At 44.1% G+C, this 15,892-nt stretch overlaps 1 protein-coding gene across 1 annotated transcript in view; it reads right to left on the bottom strand.

The window, feature by feature from the left end:
* Window positions 1-15,892, bottom strand: part of LOC126267873 (dendritic arbor reduction protein 1-like) — a 1,078,567-nt gene that overhangs the window by 905,479 nt on the left and 157,196 nt on the right. Inside the window, exon 3 of the mRNA XM_049973183.1 lies at window positions 8,404-8,844. Within this exon, the coding sequence (XP_049829140.1) occupies window positions 8,404-8,844 (441 nt within the window). The remainder of the gene's footprint in view (window positions 1-8,403; window positions 8,845-15,892) is intronic.

Below are 15,892 nucleotides of genomic sequence, written 5' to 3'. Positions count from 1 at the left end.
GCTGTAAATATCTTTGACAAGTTGTGCTCTCAAGTCTTACCCGAACTGCCTCCTCGGGAATGGCAGCATGTTCCGGAAAAACAATGAAACATTTTTATTAATCAAGGTTCTATATGTTATAAGGGATTCTCATTTGCTGCTATATAATAGACCTGATTGGCTACGACCCAGGATGACGAATTGTGCAGCTTTCAACGGAGAAGCCAGGAACACTGTAAGTGTACTTTAATCCAATTACTTGAGTCCAATTCACGAGCACAACGTACATGCACCAATATTTAACATAATTCTGGATAAACCCATTATCAATAGTCAGACATGAAAATATGCAGAAGTGACAAGTCTTTCTATACAGGCGTCACGTCACAGGTACCTCTTAATGAAAACGTCCATGCATTTTCAAAAGAGCCATCCAGGCATTTTTGTGAAGACATCGTAGTCATCTTTGGATTTAAAAGCTATTTATTCACAAAGTCGATCGCAATTATTTAAAGTTTTTGTCAACTTTTGCACAAATACTTTAAACCACTACACACGTTCTATGTGTTAAAGTTTATTGGATTAATGGCATCTTTTGCTTAAACATGTATAAATCACTACACATGTTCACTGTAAAGATGGAAGATTATGCGAAAGCAAATTTAAATAGTCTACGGATTTGAAGAACACGTGCATACGTGTGAGAGGTGTTTTTAAAGTTTTCACGTGTGCTAAGCACAATTTTCACAGTACTCCAGATTTTAGTCAAATGTCACCATGAAAACTTTTAAAAAAATTTTCGTTTTTCGGAACCTCACTCACAAACGTTAATCATTCTAGCGTCAGCCTTTTCATTTCTTAATTGTCGTACATCGATAAACCAGACAATTTACCAATTTATGTACAAACACATGTACGTTCAGTAATTTGTAATACAGGAGTAAGCTCTTCAGAACAAACTGACGGTGATATGTAACTTTCCGATCAGTAGCTAGTTTTAGTTTAGTTCTCATAATGTAAGAATTACTTAATGTAATCAAGCTCTTAAATACACGTTAAAATTTCTGCTATTTCCGTATATGCGACAGTTAAGAAGTGACTTTATCCTGACGTCAGTATGTAAACTCTTCACGTCTGACTGTAGGTGATGAAGTTATCGAGGAAGTTTTCCAGGTGTTAAATGAAACATCGGTTCAGTTATGAATTGCTGGTGATGGTGCTGTCGAGATCAACAAATATCTGTAGGGCGCAACGTATGTTACTATAAAATAAACAATTTGTCAACTCTGCCTCTGCGTGGTTGTAGGTACACGGAGGTAGAATTGTCAGTAGGATATAGAAGGTCAGAATACGTACCGTGATTCATTGCTCTTGATATCGAAATGAAGCTTTCAGCAAAAGGAAATCCCCCGACCAAGACACAGTTCCTTGTATGGAAACAAGAACATGAGGAGTAGTACCTCATGTCTAAGATGCTATCTTTATTGCGATACCGTGTGCTGCAACTCTTTTTTTGAAGTATTGAGACTTTGGCGCGTTGCCCGTCAACGTACTCACTAGCTGTGACATAGCTACTGCCGTAGGTTTAAGTGTCTCAGTACCGGATAATCTCGAGATCGGAAAAATTCGAGACGCTCATGATTAAAACGGCACTAGCTGTCGAAATACGAGCCAAACAGGGGAGCAGTAAGACTTGACATATCTGCACAGAACGCAGATGGGCAAGCCGACCGTACAAAACCTCAGTGTTAAAATCATTCCAGCGACTTGGCGTAGTGGTTTAAATGGTTCAAATGGCTCTGAGCAGTATGGGACTTAACTTCTAAGGTCATCAGTACCCTATAACTTAGAACTACTTAAACCTAACTAACCTAAGGACATCACACACATCCATGCCCGAGGCAGGATTCGAACCTGCGACCGTAGTGGTCGCGCAGTTCCAGACTGTAGCGCCTAGAACCGCTCGGCCACACCGGCCGGCGCAGTGGCTTAGATACTGGACTCGCATTCATGGGGAGAAACAATCCATTTCGCGAATACTCATCTAGGCATAGGTCTCTCTCTTGGTACCTTTGTTGACGAAAGGAATTGTCGTGACAGTAGCGATTCGTTCCCCAGATTTACTTTATCTACGACCCAATTTATCAAAACTGGAGGACTTGTTGCTTGGGAGTTACCCACGACCTAATTATATCGCTATCTGCCACACGTTAAACTCCAGTCTTCCTCCTGTCCTTCATTTTCTGCCTCAGTTTTGATTTCAGACATTATAAGTCATTGTGTGCAGCGTGCTGTTGGTGAACTTTGATAACAGACGCTGAAGACAAACTGTGTAGCGTTCTTCGGGGATTAAAACAGCGTCGGAATATATAACTGACGGTATAACAGACCATTTCGTACCTGTTAAGGGCGCAAATATTTTCCTGCCTCGATTAGATTACTTATGTGTGCCATAGATTGATAGGGCAACAAGTAATTGCCAATGACTGAATCGTAGCCTTGGTTACAGGGGTATTACGAGAATACAGCCTTGTTCTATGGCATGCTTCTTTTATTAAGAGCTAGAATAGAAGTTACAATAGGGGACGGTAATTAACACTGGCTGCCTTTTCTCCAAGGGAACCACAAAAATATTCAAATATGTTCGCATGAAGGAAACTACGATAAACGTAAATCGCAATGGCATACAAACATGCCTTAGACTATGCTCTAAGGCTGGTAACTAATGTCACCAAGGATGTAAACTTCGACGTGAAGATTTTCGTTTCACGATCAATTATATGACATTATCATTCAGAGCCACAATCTCGAATGACATATCCGTCTACAACTGGTATCGGCGCTTAAGTCATCCTACGACAGCCTTGTTCTCCATTTACGAGGGTAACTCAATTATGATCCGCAATCTAGTTATATTTTTGGTTCTTTGGTAGTACCGTCTTTTACGTTGATGAAGCATGCTTTGTTTATTTGTTGTTATATCTTTGCAATCTTCAAGCTCCTATGTTAGTTTCGTTATCGCTGCCGTGCTGTTAATCATGGCTGCCACGCTGTCTATTTGCACCAAAGAAGAGTAACGGTCAGTGATCCGTTTTTTGTGGTCGGAAGGCGTATCAGTGGCCGAAATTCATCGAAGGCTCACAGCACAGTACGGGAATAGCGTTTTGCCACAACGGAGTGTATACGAATGGATTGAAAAATTCCGAAATGGTCGCACAAGTGTTATGCACTATGAAGGTGCCGGACGAACGATTATCGCCTCAAATGAAGAAACCACTGAGCGTTCACGTGAAATTATTCTCTTAGACGATTAACTATTGACGAAGTGGCAAATCGTCTGCAAATTAGTCAAGGTTCTGCCTACGAAATCATCCACAACAGACTTGGGTGACAAAGTTTCTGCAAGATGGGTTCCAAAACAATTCTCACAGTTGCATAAACAAACACGCTTGTACATCTGCGAAAACATTTGGATCGCTATGGTAACGAAGGGGACAACTTCTTGGAGAGCATCATGACTGGTCACGTAACATGGGTCCATCATTACGATCCGGGGAGTAAACGGCAGAGTATGGAATGGAAACATCCAAATTCGCCGTGCAAGAAAAAGTTCAAGACCCAACCGTCCACAGGAAAACTGACGCTTACGGCTTTTTGGGAAGCGCAAGGTCCAGTACTGGAAAATTATGAGGAAAGAGCCACAACAATAAACAGAGAACGTTACAGTGAGATGCTTACAGCAAGGCTAAAGCCTCCAATTCGAAGCAAACGCCGAGGATTGCTGTGAAAAGGCGTTGTGTTGATCGACAATGCCCGTCCGCATACTGCTGCCCACACTGCTGTAACGCTCCAGAAACTCAAATTTGAAGTATTGGATCATCCTTCATGCAGTCCCGATTTTTCCCCTTCTATCACGTGTTTGGTCCATTCAGACAGGCATTAAGGGGCCGTTGATTTGGCTTGGACGAAGCAGTGAAAGAAGCGGTGCATTCTTGGCTTGCAGCTTAACCGAGAACCTTCTTTTATGAGGGCATCAGGAAGCCTGTACAACGATGGACCAAGTGCGTTCAAACGCAAGGAAACTATGTCGAAAAATGGTGTTCTTGTAAGTTTCCTATTTGATTACAATAAATTTTTATAACTACTTTGCGTATAATAATTGACTTACTCTCATATAACAATGTCTGGACACCCCAAGTATTTTGTGTTTGTTTTTTTTTTTAATTTAACGAAGATGAATAATTCGATAGTTTATTTGTAGAGAAAAAACTAATTTCCCCCGTTCGAACTGTACTCCATCTCTAATAACCTTATCGTTGACGGGAGGTTGAATCTTCACGCTTCCTCCTTTCTTTAGCCCTCTAACAACTCATAGTATGTTCAGTGATGCCCGGCCGAAGTACCGAAGCACACTGACATTGCAGCCATTTGTATTCTACACAAAACTCTCAGAATCTACTGTGCCACTTCCTGGATACTGAAAATATTATGGGATGTTAGCAACGGAGAATTAGAGTATCAGGAAATGAATAAAGAGGTCGGATTCTGTCCCCAGCGTTATCAGCTGAAACGAAAAATTTGTGTGACCAACCACAGGTTATTATTATTTCTACTAGGCGTTTCGAAGAGTTGCACTTAGCTCGTCAGGTGGATAGAGTTACACTTCCGTCATGAGGTGGATCTCTCATAATTAATATGGAGTGTACATATTGCACGGACAAATGTGAGTAAACGACCGGACCAGGAGCCTTTGTTTACCACAGTGCTACAGGTTACCCAAAAGATCTACATCTAAATAGATACTCTGCAAATTACATTTAAGTTCCTTGTAGAGGGTTCATCGAATCACCTTCACAATCCTCTTTTATTCCAATCACGTACAGAGCGCGGAAAGCATGAGCACCTATATTTTCCGTACGTTCTCTGATTTCCCTTATTTTATCGTTGCGATCGTTCCGGTCTCTGTAGGTCGGTGTCAGCAAAATATTTTCGCATGCGGAGGAGAAAGTTGGTGATTAGAATTTCGCGAGAAAATTCCGTTGCAACGAAAACCGCTTTTCTGTTAATGATTTCCAGCCCAAATCCTGTATCATTTCTGTGACACTCTCTCCCACATCTCGCGATAACACTAAACGTGCTGCCTTTCTTTGAACTTTTTCGATGTACTTCGTCAGTCCTACCTGGTAAGGATCCCACACCGCACAGCAGTATTCTGTAGTAGGTCCGTTACATTTTCTAGAGTGTCCTGCCAATAAAACGCAGCCTCTGGTTAGCCTTCCCCACTACCTTTTCTATGTGTTCTTTCCAATTTAAGTTGTTCGTAATTGTAATACCTAGGTATTTAGTCGAATTTACGGCTTGTAGATTAGACTGATTTATCGTGTAACCGAAGTTTAACGAGCTCCTTTTGGCACTCATGTGGATGACCTCACTTTTCGTTATTTAGGGTCAATTGCCACTTTTGGCACCATTCAGATATTTTTTCTATATCGTTTTGCAGTTTGTTTTGATCTTCTGATTATTTTATTAGTCGATAAACGACAGCGTCATCTGCAAACAACCGAAGACGGCTGCTCACATTGTCTCCCACATCGTTTATATATATAAGGAACAGCAAAGGGCCTATAACACTACCTTGGGGAACGCCTGAAATCACTTCTGTTTTACTCGATGACTTTCCGTCAGTTTCTACGAAATGTGACCTCTCTGACAGGAAATCACAAATCCAGTCACAAACCTGAGACGATATTCCATAAGCACGCAATTTTACTACGAGCCGCTTGTGTGGTACAGTGTCAAAAGCCTTCCGGAAATCCAGGAATACGGAATCGATCTGAAATCACTTGTCAATAGCACTCAGCACTTAATGTTAATAAAGAGCTAGTTGTGTTTCACAGGAACGATGTTTTCTAAATCGACGTTGACTGTGTGTCAATAGACCGTTTCCTTCGAGGTAATTCATAACGTTCGAACACAATAGATGTTCTAAAATCCTGCTGCAGATCGAAGTTAACGATATGGGCTTGTGTTTTAGTTGATTACTCCTATTACCTTTCTTTAATATTGATGTGACCTGTGCAACTTTCCATCTTTGGGTACGGATCTTTCGTCGAGCGAACGGTTGTATATGATTGTAAAGTATGAAGTTATAGAACTCATAGGTGCTTTATTCACTGGTATAAATCCACCTGATGATGGAGGCAAATAGCTCCGAAACGCTTAGTGGAAATATTAGTAAATTCTCATTGGTTACAGCAATTTGTAGAGACATTCGTGACTCATGGCGAAGCATATCTTAAAATGTACGCATTTAAATTTCTTCAGCTTTAAGTGTTCACTATATTTTGCAGTGAAGTCCGAATGCTGCGACGCATGCTGTTGAAATACGACGCCATATTTAGACGGCATGGTGGCATCTATGCTGGAGCAAACTTTAGGGAAAGAATTCTCCCTCCAGCCTCGTATGGACGACTCCGATACCCGCGCTTCCTTGCGGTATACACGGGCTCACTTTACCCCGCACATATCGGCGCCGTTTCAGCCGACACGTGGACTCCGTGTCAGTAGCTGCGCTTCCGCATGCCCAGATGGCCGGCGCTCGCGGAGAAATCGTCTCCGACAGCGGCCGCGACCAGCCGCCATCGTGTCGGATAGCATCGGCGCTGCGCGGAGCGGCTGCCAGTAATTCAGAGCGGCGAGGCGCTACCGCCAGCCGCCGAGCACGTGGCCGCCAGACCTTGGCTGCCGGCGCAAAACAACTTTCGCCCCGGCGGAATCTGCTGACAGGAGTCCAGCAGTGGCGCGAGAACGCCCCTGTGGCGTCGTCAGGCGTCTCCCTAACACCAGCTACTTGCAGCCACTGGCAGATTCATATCCGTTCTCATCCTCCAGTTACTGACCGCGTCGTATTCTTAGAGACGGGGACGAATGCAGCCGTAAGCTGTAGCTGGCAAAACAACTTGGCAGTTCACGATAATTCTCAGTTGTTGTTCAGTCTCAGTTGCACGTTTTTAATTAGACCAGACGTTACGATCTCTTTGGATCATCTTCAGATCCAAGCAGTTCCGTCAGCAACCTTTCTCGTGTACTCAGAGCCACATATCAGAGTATTCCCATTGTCAGTACTTCGATATGTGGTTCTGAGTAGAAATCACGAGTTGATGATGCAACTGCTTGGATCTGAAGATGATCCACAGGGATCGAAACATGTACTCTAACTAAAAGCGTGTTAGCAGAGTCGGGACAATAAGTGTGAGTTGTCTAAGACTTGTTTTAGCCTGTCAAGACGATGTTTAGTGAATTTGGTAGTTCGCTGAGGATCTTTGCACAATACATACGTCACATTTTATCTCCTCTCCTTTGAGACGATAACAGTAACCTTTGATTGTTGTTTGTTTACCAACATCATGTTACTGTGTACTAACCCAAATGACTCGCACGCTTCAACAACACCTGACTAGGCGCCCGTGGCTGATTCCAATATTTAAAATAATTGAAAATCCACGATCGCTTCAGTATCGTTTCCTAGATGACAGGTTTCAGCACTCTTTTCAGCACTCTGAAGGTGCCATCATCGGATGATGACACCTTCAGAGTGCTAAAACCGGTCATCTAGTAAACGATATGGAAGCGATCGTGGCTTTTCAGTTATTTTAAAAGCAGAGTGATCGCCCAACGACACACCATGTGTTCACTGATGCCAACATGTCAACGTATGTTCTCGGACTAATTGTCATGTCTCGTGTTAGTGCTACGGAACCTTCGATTGTTAGTAATTAACTGGTCCGTGTTTCTCAATAGCAACGTGAACTACAATAGTGCAGGGTTAACCCGGAGATAATTTTTAGCATATCTATGATAATGGAGAGGTATTTATATTAATTTTCGATTTTATTACGAAATATAGTTCTTCACGTGAACGAATCCTTGTCAAAAATTTGCTATAAGATAAGTGTTCCGCCTAGGAAGTCAGAATTCAACGTCCTGTAGACAGCTAGAGATTGAGCGTTAGTTTAAATGGAGAGAGAAGCAAGTTGCCTAAATTAATTTAGGGAAGAACATCGATATTTCGGAAGAAACTCGCACGAAACTGAGAATTCTGTTATTGTTTTTCTTAGGTTACCTCTGTTGGTCTTAGCACTCCAATGAGACGTACTCGTTTGAACACCGGAGATGACTTCCTCACGGGTCCTTCTGACATTATCTTTAATCACACACTATGTTGCCAGGGGTCACTGATGTCAACATGAGCACCTGGCCGACAAACGGAGTGGGAGAGGCAATAAACAGGGGTGTAAGGGAGCACAAAAATACACTTGGTCGGTGTTTAAGGCCGGAAGAAAGCCCTCGTCATCGGCCTCGTTCCGGGTCGGGTCGCACCGCGCACTCGCCGCCGCCGGATGGGAGGGCCGCGGCGACACCAACCTGCATTTGTAACCAGGAGTCGAGTCCCCAGACGCACGGCGCCCTGGCGTCGGGCACGATGTGGTCGTCAGTGTGGGATCTGGCGGCCGCCGACGACAGCACGCAGCAGGCTCCTCTGTCCATACTGCGCGGCCCCTGCCCGCCTGAGGCTGTGGCTGCGGCACTGCGTCGCGTCGCGTGCCGTCGCCTCGTCAGTCCGCGAGCCGAGACCACTCTCCTGGCAGGCGGCTGCTGTCGCAGCGCGCGCGCAACGTACACTGAGGCGCCCGGAGCGGCCGGCCCGGACAGCCATGAATGGACGCCGGCCGCCAATTGGCCCGAGTCGCGGCCAATCGGCCGGCGCGGCGCGGCGACTCCTCCGCGCCGGTGGTGCCCCTGGCGGCGGGCACTCGTAACTACTCTCTTTCGTGTCCTCAACAGTAGGACCGCGGATGCTGTCCTCTGCGGAGCGGCGGAAGCGTCATGTATTTCTTAACGGCCTTAAGAGGAGTAGGACGTCAAACGGGACGGCTTTGAGCAGGAGAGACACCACCGGACATTTTAATTTCCACTGTCTATACTTTTAAAAATAAATTCATAAAACTTCGTCAGAATGACCAGAAAGGATTCCGGATTTACACTTATAGTGGCGGAAGTTCAAAAATATAAGAAAAATTTTTTTACATTTGTATTTCACCTTTTTTTCACTTACCACTGGCTGCATTTCTTGCTCTAGGTACACTTTTCTTCATAAGTAAGGGATATTATTCGATGAATTTTGCACAGCATACAAACCATACTTACAGGTGTATAAAACTTTAGAATTTTCCAAATCTATTAAAAATTGTGGTAAAAATTGAGATAATCAACTATAAAATTAGATTTTTTCTGAAGATGAAGTTTGAAATATAACAGTACATTCATTTTTTCATAAACTAAATAATTTCTAGAGTTTCATACACTTGTAAGTATGGTTTGTATGCTGTGCAAAATAAATCGAAGAATCATTCTTACTAATGAAGAAATGTGTACTTAGAATGAGATTTTCACTCTGCAGCGGAGTGTGCACTGATATGAAACTTCCTGGCAGATAAAAACTGTGTGCCGGACCGAGACTCGAACTCGGGACCTTTGCCTTTCGCGGTTACGTGCTCTACCATTGTTTTTATTTTAATTCATTTTGTTCGCTTATGTCGGTTACATCTGCTAGGGGCGGACGTCGTAAGACACCCTTTTAAGTTCGTTGCTGATCGATTAACTCAGTTTTTTTTATTATTACAGAGGGCAACTACCCCTCTGACCGAACACGCTGAGCTACCCTGCCGGCACCAACTCAGCTACCCAAGCACGACTTACGCTCCGTCCTCACAGCTTCACTTCTGCCAGTACCTCGTCTCCTACCTTCCATACTTTACAGAAGCTCTCCTGCGAACCTTGCAGAACTAGCACTTCTGAAAGAAAGAATATTGCGGAGACATGGCTTAGCCACAGCCTTTCTTTCAGGGGTGCTAGTTCTGCAAGGTTCGCAGGAGAGCTTCTGTAAAGTTTGGAAGGTAGGAGACGAGGTACTGGCATAAGTGAAGCTGTGAGGACGGGGTGTGAGTCGTGCTTGGGTAGCTCAGTTGGTAAAGCTCTTGTCCGCGATAGGCAAAGGTCCCAAGATCGAGTCTCGGTCCGGCACACAGTTTTAATCTGCCAGGAAGTTTCAAATGTGTACCTATAGCAACAAACTTAGCCAACAGAAGTGAAAAAATAATGAATTTTCACACGTAAAAAAAAATTTCTTATGTTTTTGAACTTCCACTGCTATGGTTGTGAAACCTAAATCCTTCCTGGTCATGCTGACAAAGTTTTATGAATTTATTCGTAAAAGTATAGACAGTGGAAATTAACATGTCCTCTGGTGCCTATCCTGCTTCAAGTCGTCCGGTTTGACGTCCTACCCCTCTTAATGTCAACGGTCACTCTAGTTCCATTTCAACTCTTGCCCGTTTTGACACTCCCAGAGCTCAGGACCTGTGCAAGACAAGTCTGACATCATTCTAAACTATTTCGTAAAAATATTTCTGCTTATATGACCCCGAAATCAATCTGAACAGCTGTTGCAAGTGTCCTTTATCAGTACGACGTATTTACTGCTAGACTAGTACCATTTCATCTTCTGTATTCTAACATTCTATATTGTCCTTTACTGCCGGCCGGAGTGGCAGAGCGGTTCTAGGCGCTTCAGTATGGAACCGCGCGACCGCTACGGTCGCAGGTTCGAATCCTGCCTCGGGCACGGATGTGTGTGATGTCCTTAGGTTAGTTAGGTGTAAGTAGTTCTAAGTTCTAGGGGACTGATAATCTCAGATGTTAAGTCCCATAGTGCTCAGAGCCATTTGAACCAATCCACGTAAATTTTCAACATTCTTCTGTGGCACAACAACTCAAACGCTTCGACTGTCTTCTTTTCTGGTTTCCCTTCAGACGACGATTAATTTTCGTACAATACTGTGCTCAAATCGTACATTCTCCTAAATTTAGTTCTCAAACTACGACCTACGTATTTTACTAGAAGAATACGTCCTGGCGAAGAATAAGGCCTTTCTTTGTGCTATTCGTTTCCTTGTGTCATCTAATTCATTAAGATTACTTTCCTCCTATACCAGATAGTCGTGACTTAAGGGTAAACACTTCTAAGTCTTTCCAGGTGCCCACTCAATATTAAACGCAAACGAAATATATAATCCTCTTGACGCTTTCATTATCCATTATCATAAGCCTGCAATTCACTGTGGACCATATCTATAGCCCTCTCCAGAACTCCTGGAGTGCTGCTGTCTCAGTTCCGCGCTCCTCAGAACACTGCTTTGGGGAGATCTGGGATAGATATGTTGCAAATTACTGGCCAGGATGTCTTCAGGGAAAGTACAGTGGAGTGACGAAAGCATGGGATACCTTCTACCATTGCATAGGACTTCTTTCGCCCGGCGTAGTGCAATTGGAAATTTGTGGTAAATTCCTATGGGACCAAGGTCATCGGTCTCAGTCTCTAGGATTACACACTACTTAATCTAAATTAAACTTAAGAACTACCCACACACCAATGCCCGAGGGAGGACTCGAACCTCCGACGGGGAGCCTCGCGAACTGTGGCAAGGTGCCTCTGACGCGCGACCAACCCGCGCGGCAGGCGTAGTGTAGCAACTTGATGTGGCGTGGACTCAACAGGTCCTTGCAAATCCCTTGCAGAAATATTGAACCGTTCTGCCTCTACAGCCGTCCATAATTGCCAAAACAATTCTGTAGAATAGTCCAGAATGATCTTCAAACCAAACATTAACAACTGTGGGCCGTTGACACGTCGCATTATCATCCACAAAAATTCCACCGACGTTTGGGAACATGAATGCCATGAATGGCTGCAAATGGTCTTCAAGTAACCGGACATAACCATTTTGTGACCACGATCGGCTTAGCTGGAGCAGAAAACCCAATCCACCCCGTGTAAACACAGTGCACACCATTATGGAGCCACCACTAGCTTGCACAGCGCCTTGTTGTCAAGTTGGGTCCATGGCTTTGTTGGGATCTGCAGCACTTATGAACTAAAATCAGGACTCACCTGATCAGTGCATGGTTTTCCATTTACCTAGACTCCAGCCGGTATGTTGACGAGCCCAGAAGAGGAGCTGGAGGCGATGTCGCGTAAAGACACTCACGTCGGTCGTCTGCTGCCGTAGACCATTAAATCCAAATATCGCAACACTGCTGTACGTTCATCGTTCGTCCCACAATGATTTCTGTGGTTATTTCCTGCAGTATTTCTGTCAGTAACGGCAAGTACACACAAACACCGTTGCTCTCTGTCATTAAGTGGGCCTCTGCTGTGTCTTTGGTGAGAGGTAATGCCTGAAAATCTGAATTCTCGGCCCATTTTTGACGCTACAGATCTCGGAATACACTACTGGGCATTAAAATTGCTACACAACGAAGATGACGTGCTACAGACACGACGTTTAACCGACAGGAAGAAAGTGCTGTGATATGCAAATGATTGGCTTTTCAGAGCATTCACACAGGGTCGCGCCGGTGGCGACACCTGCAACGTTCTGACATGAGGAAAGTTTCCGACCGATTTCTCATACACAAACAGCAGTTGACCGGCGTTGCCTGGTGAAGCGTTGTTGTGATGCCTCGTGTAAGGAGGAGAAACGTGTACCATCACGTTTCCGACTTTGATAAAGGTCGGATTGTAGCCAAACGCGATTGCAGTTTATCGTATCGCGTTGATCGATTTCCATTGACTGTTAGCAGAATATGGAATGGCAGGGTTCAAGAGGGTGCTGGATACCAACAGCCTCGTATCATTAGCAGTTGAGAAGACAGGCATAATATCCGCATGGTTGTAACGGATTGGGGAGCCACGTGTCGAACCCTGAGACAAAAGATGGGGTCGTTTGCAAGACAACAACCATCGGCACTAACAGTTCGACGAAGTTTGCAGCAGCATGGACTATCAGCTCGGAGACCATGGCTGCGGTTACCCTTGACGCTGCATCACAGACAGGAGCGCCTGCTATGGTGTACTCAACGACGAACCTGGGTGCACGAATGGCAAAACGTCATTTTTTCGGATGAATCCAGGTTCTGTTTGCAGCATCATGATGGTCGCATCCGCGTGTATTCGTCATCGCCGTACTGGCGTATCACCCGGCATGATGGTATGGGGTGCCACTGGTTACACGTCTCGGTCACCTCTTGTTCGCATTGACGGCACTTTGAACAGTGGACGTTACATTGCAGATGTGTTACGACCCATGGCTCTACTCTTCATTCGATCCCTACGAAACCCTACATTTGAGCAGGATAACGAAAGACCGCATGTTGCAGGTCCTGTACGGGCGTTTATGGATACAGAAAATGTTCGACTGCTGCCCTGGCCAGCACATTCTCCAGATCTCACACCATTTGAAAACGTCTGGTCAATGGTGGCCGAGCAACTGGCTCATCACAATACTCCAGTCACTACTCTTAGTGAACTGTGGTGTCATGTTGAAGCTGCATGGCAGCTATACTTGTACACGCCATCGAAGCTCTGTTTGACTCAATGCCCAGGCGTATCAAGGCCGTTATTACGGTCAGAGATGGTTGTTATGGGTACTGATTTCTCAGGATCTATGCACCCAAATTGCGTGAAAATATAACCACATGTCAGTTCTAGTATAATATATCTGTCCAATGAATACCCGTTAGCTTCTGCATTTCTTCTTGGCCTGTAGTGTATTAAATTCCCTGACGTTTTCCGGAAAAGGATGTCCCACTTCTCTAGCTTCAATTGCCCTTCGCATTCAAAGTCTGTTAATTGTCGTCGTGTTGCTATAATAATGTCGGTACCCTTTTACATGAATCACTGGATTACGAATGACAGCTCCACCAGTGTACTGACTCTTATACGTTGTTTACGCGATATTACATGCATCTGAATTTGTGCGTAACGCTACCCAACGACTTCGTCACCTCAGTTTGTAAGCGGCGATCGAAAAGTTTCCGTTCGTGGGCTTTGCTAGTGCGGATATGAAATCCAGTGCAACCCTTATGCGGGTAATAAGCACCGATACGTAGGTAAAGGTTTAGTGTGGTCTCTGAAAGGAAAGTTTTTGATTATCTCTGAGATTTAAAGGTTCCGACTTTCTTTCGCTGTATGATTGACTTTTGCTTCAGTCACAGGTATTCCCATCAGATTGGCCACTTCTTCTGTTAACTGTATCCATCGTTAGCGTCTCATCTCCGGTCAGAAACCTTAGTAATATGTTAACCTATCATAAAGTTCATAAAAGTCAGTAACACCAGTAAGGACGCTCAAAATCTATTTGAAATATCAATGATTAACTTAGATAGAACCACGATTATCAGCAAAGTGTCCACATAAGAGCATTCTAGTTACATGTACTTCAAGCACTTATTCCGGAAGAAGACTGTAATGTGGATGTTGGTCGTAGGAAAAACAACTGGCATATGCACACGACGACGTAACACGTTTACTAAGAGACCAAAGGGAGCAGGTCCACTTCACGGCAGCAGCTTTATCTTCAGTATACAAAGTGTAATAGCTCACAGCTGGACTCTGCACATGAGAGAGACGTTTGAGCCACAAATGGTGCATGAGACTTCTCGAAAGTATGACAGTGGCGGTTTAGCGATAAATTTTGAACTCGTTCAGGATGGGGCTGCATCAGGTTGCCGCTAAATCACAAGCACCTGTTATATGTGAACGAGGCACAGTCATAACTAATACAAACAAACAGGTATGATGTTTTCTGGCTGCTTTCTTGACAACTCGGGAATGCAGACAAAGACTTGAAACAATTCTCTGTGGAGGATGCATTCTATATTGGGTACTACCGAAAGAAGAACGAGACGGCAGTACCCAGATTCACAACCAAAGCCGAGGTGTCTAAAATTTTCACCCTACATGAAGACTGGAATGCGTGATAATGCAACGTCGATCGTCTACTGGGTGGGATTGTAAAGTGCCCCAGCTCCCTTTCCAGCACCCGGTAAATGACTGAGTTGATACATTGAAATACTCAACACTACAGAGGACAGAGCTAGGAAGACATATAAGGAGACTGTGAAGAAGGAGCAGCTAAGAGAGAATCGTTCATTCCGTCAGTTATCAACCGGCTGCCGTTGTAATTGTCGAAATAAATATCATTTCCAATCAAAAGTCTACCACAACATGAAACATATCTTGTCGCAGTCTACACTCTTGGACAGTAATCAAGGACATTTCTATAGTTAGAAGAAGCACATCTCATAGAATGTCTCTTCCTCTAAATGCATATTGTTCCCGTCTGCAACGTAGGACTCTCTATAGGTTATTGCGTCTTAACTGAGATACCATCATCATTTTGATTTTGAACAAGGCATTTGGCCTTCTTGAAGTGCAACAATTCTTATAAATCAACAAGAAAATCAGTCCTAATTTATTTTATTTAATTTACTTTTACTTATTTTTTGGCTGGTGTTGCCGTTTGCTCTGCTGCCTAGGTGCTACACCAGCTCATGTTGGGTAGTTTTGATTTTTAAATGAGTGTACGTGCATTGTAGACTCTGAAAGGTGATGGATCATTCAGCTATGATATGTTAATAGACATGAGTTCAAATGGTTCAGATGGCTCTGAGCACTATGGGACTTAACATCTACGGTCATCAGTCCCCTAGAACTTAGAACTACTTAAACCTAACTAACCTAAGGACATCACACAACACCCAGTCATCACGAGGCAGAGAAAATCCCTGACCCCGCCGGGAATCGAACCCGGGAACCCGGGCGTGGTATGCGAGAACGCTACCGCACGACCACGAGCTGCGGACGAATGTAGACATGAGTCAAAATACTATGGCCACCTACTAAATAGCTTGTTTATCCGTCTTTGAAACGAAATATATCACTGATTCTGCGTATCATGCATGCGAAAGATTGTAGGTTTGCGGGTATGTGACACTGGACGTCCATGTACAA

The sequence above is a fragment of the Schistocerca gregaria genome, chromosome 4 (assembly GCF_023897955.1).
Source record: "Schistocerca gregaria isolate iqSchGreg1 chromosome 4, iqSchGreg1.2, whole genome shotgun sequence".
NCBI lineage: Eukaryota > Metazoa > Arthropoda > Insecta > Orthoptera > Acrididae > Schistocerca > Schistocerca gregaria.
Note: the sequence above shows the minus strand (reverse complement) of the source record. Positions and strands in the feature narration are given on the sequence as shown.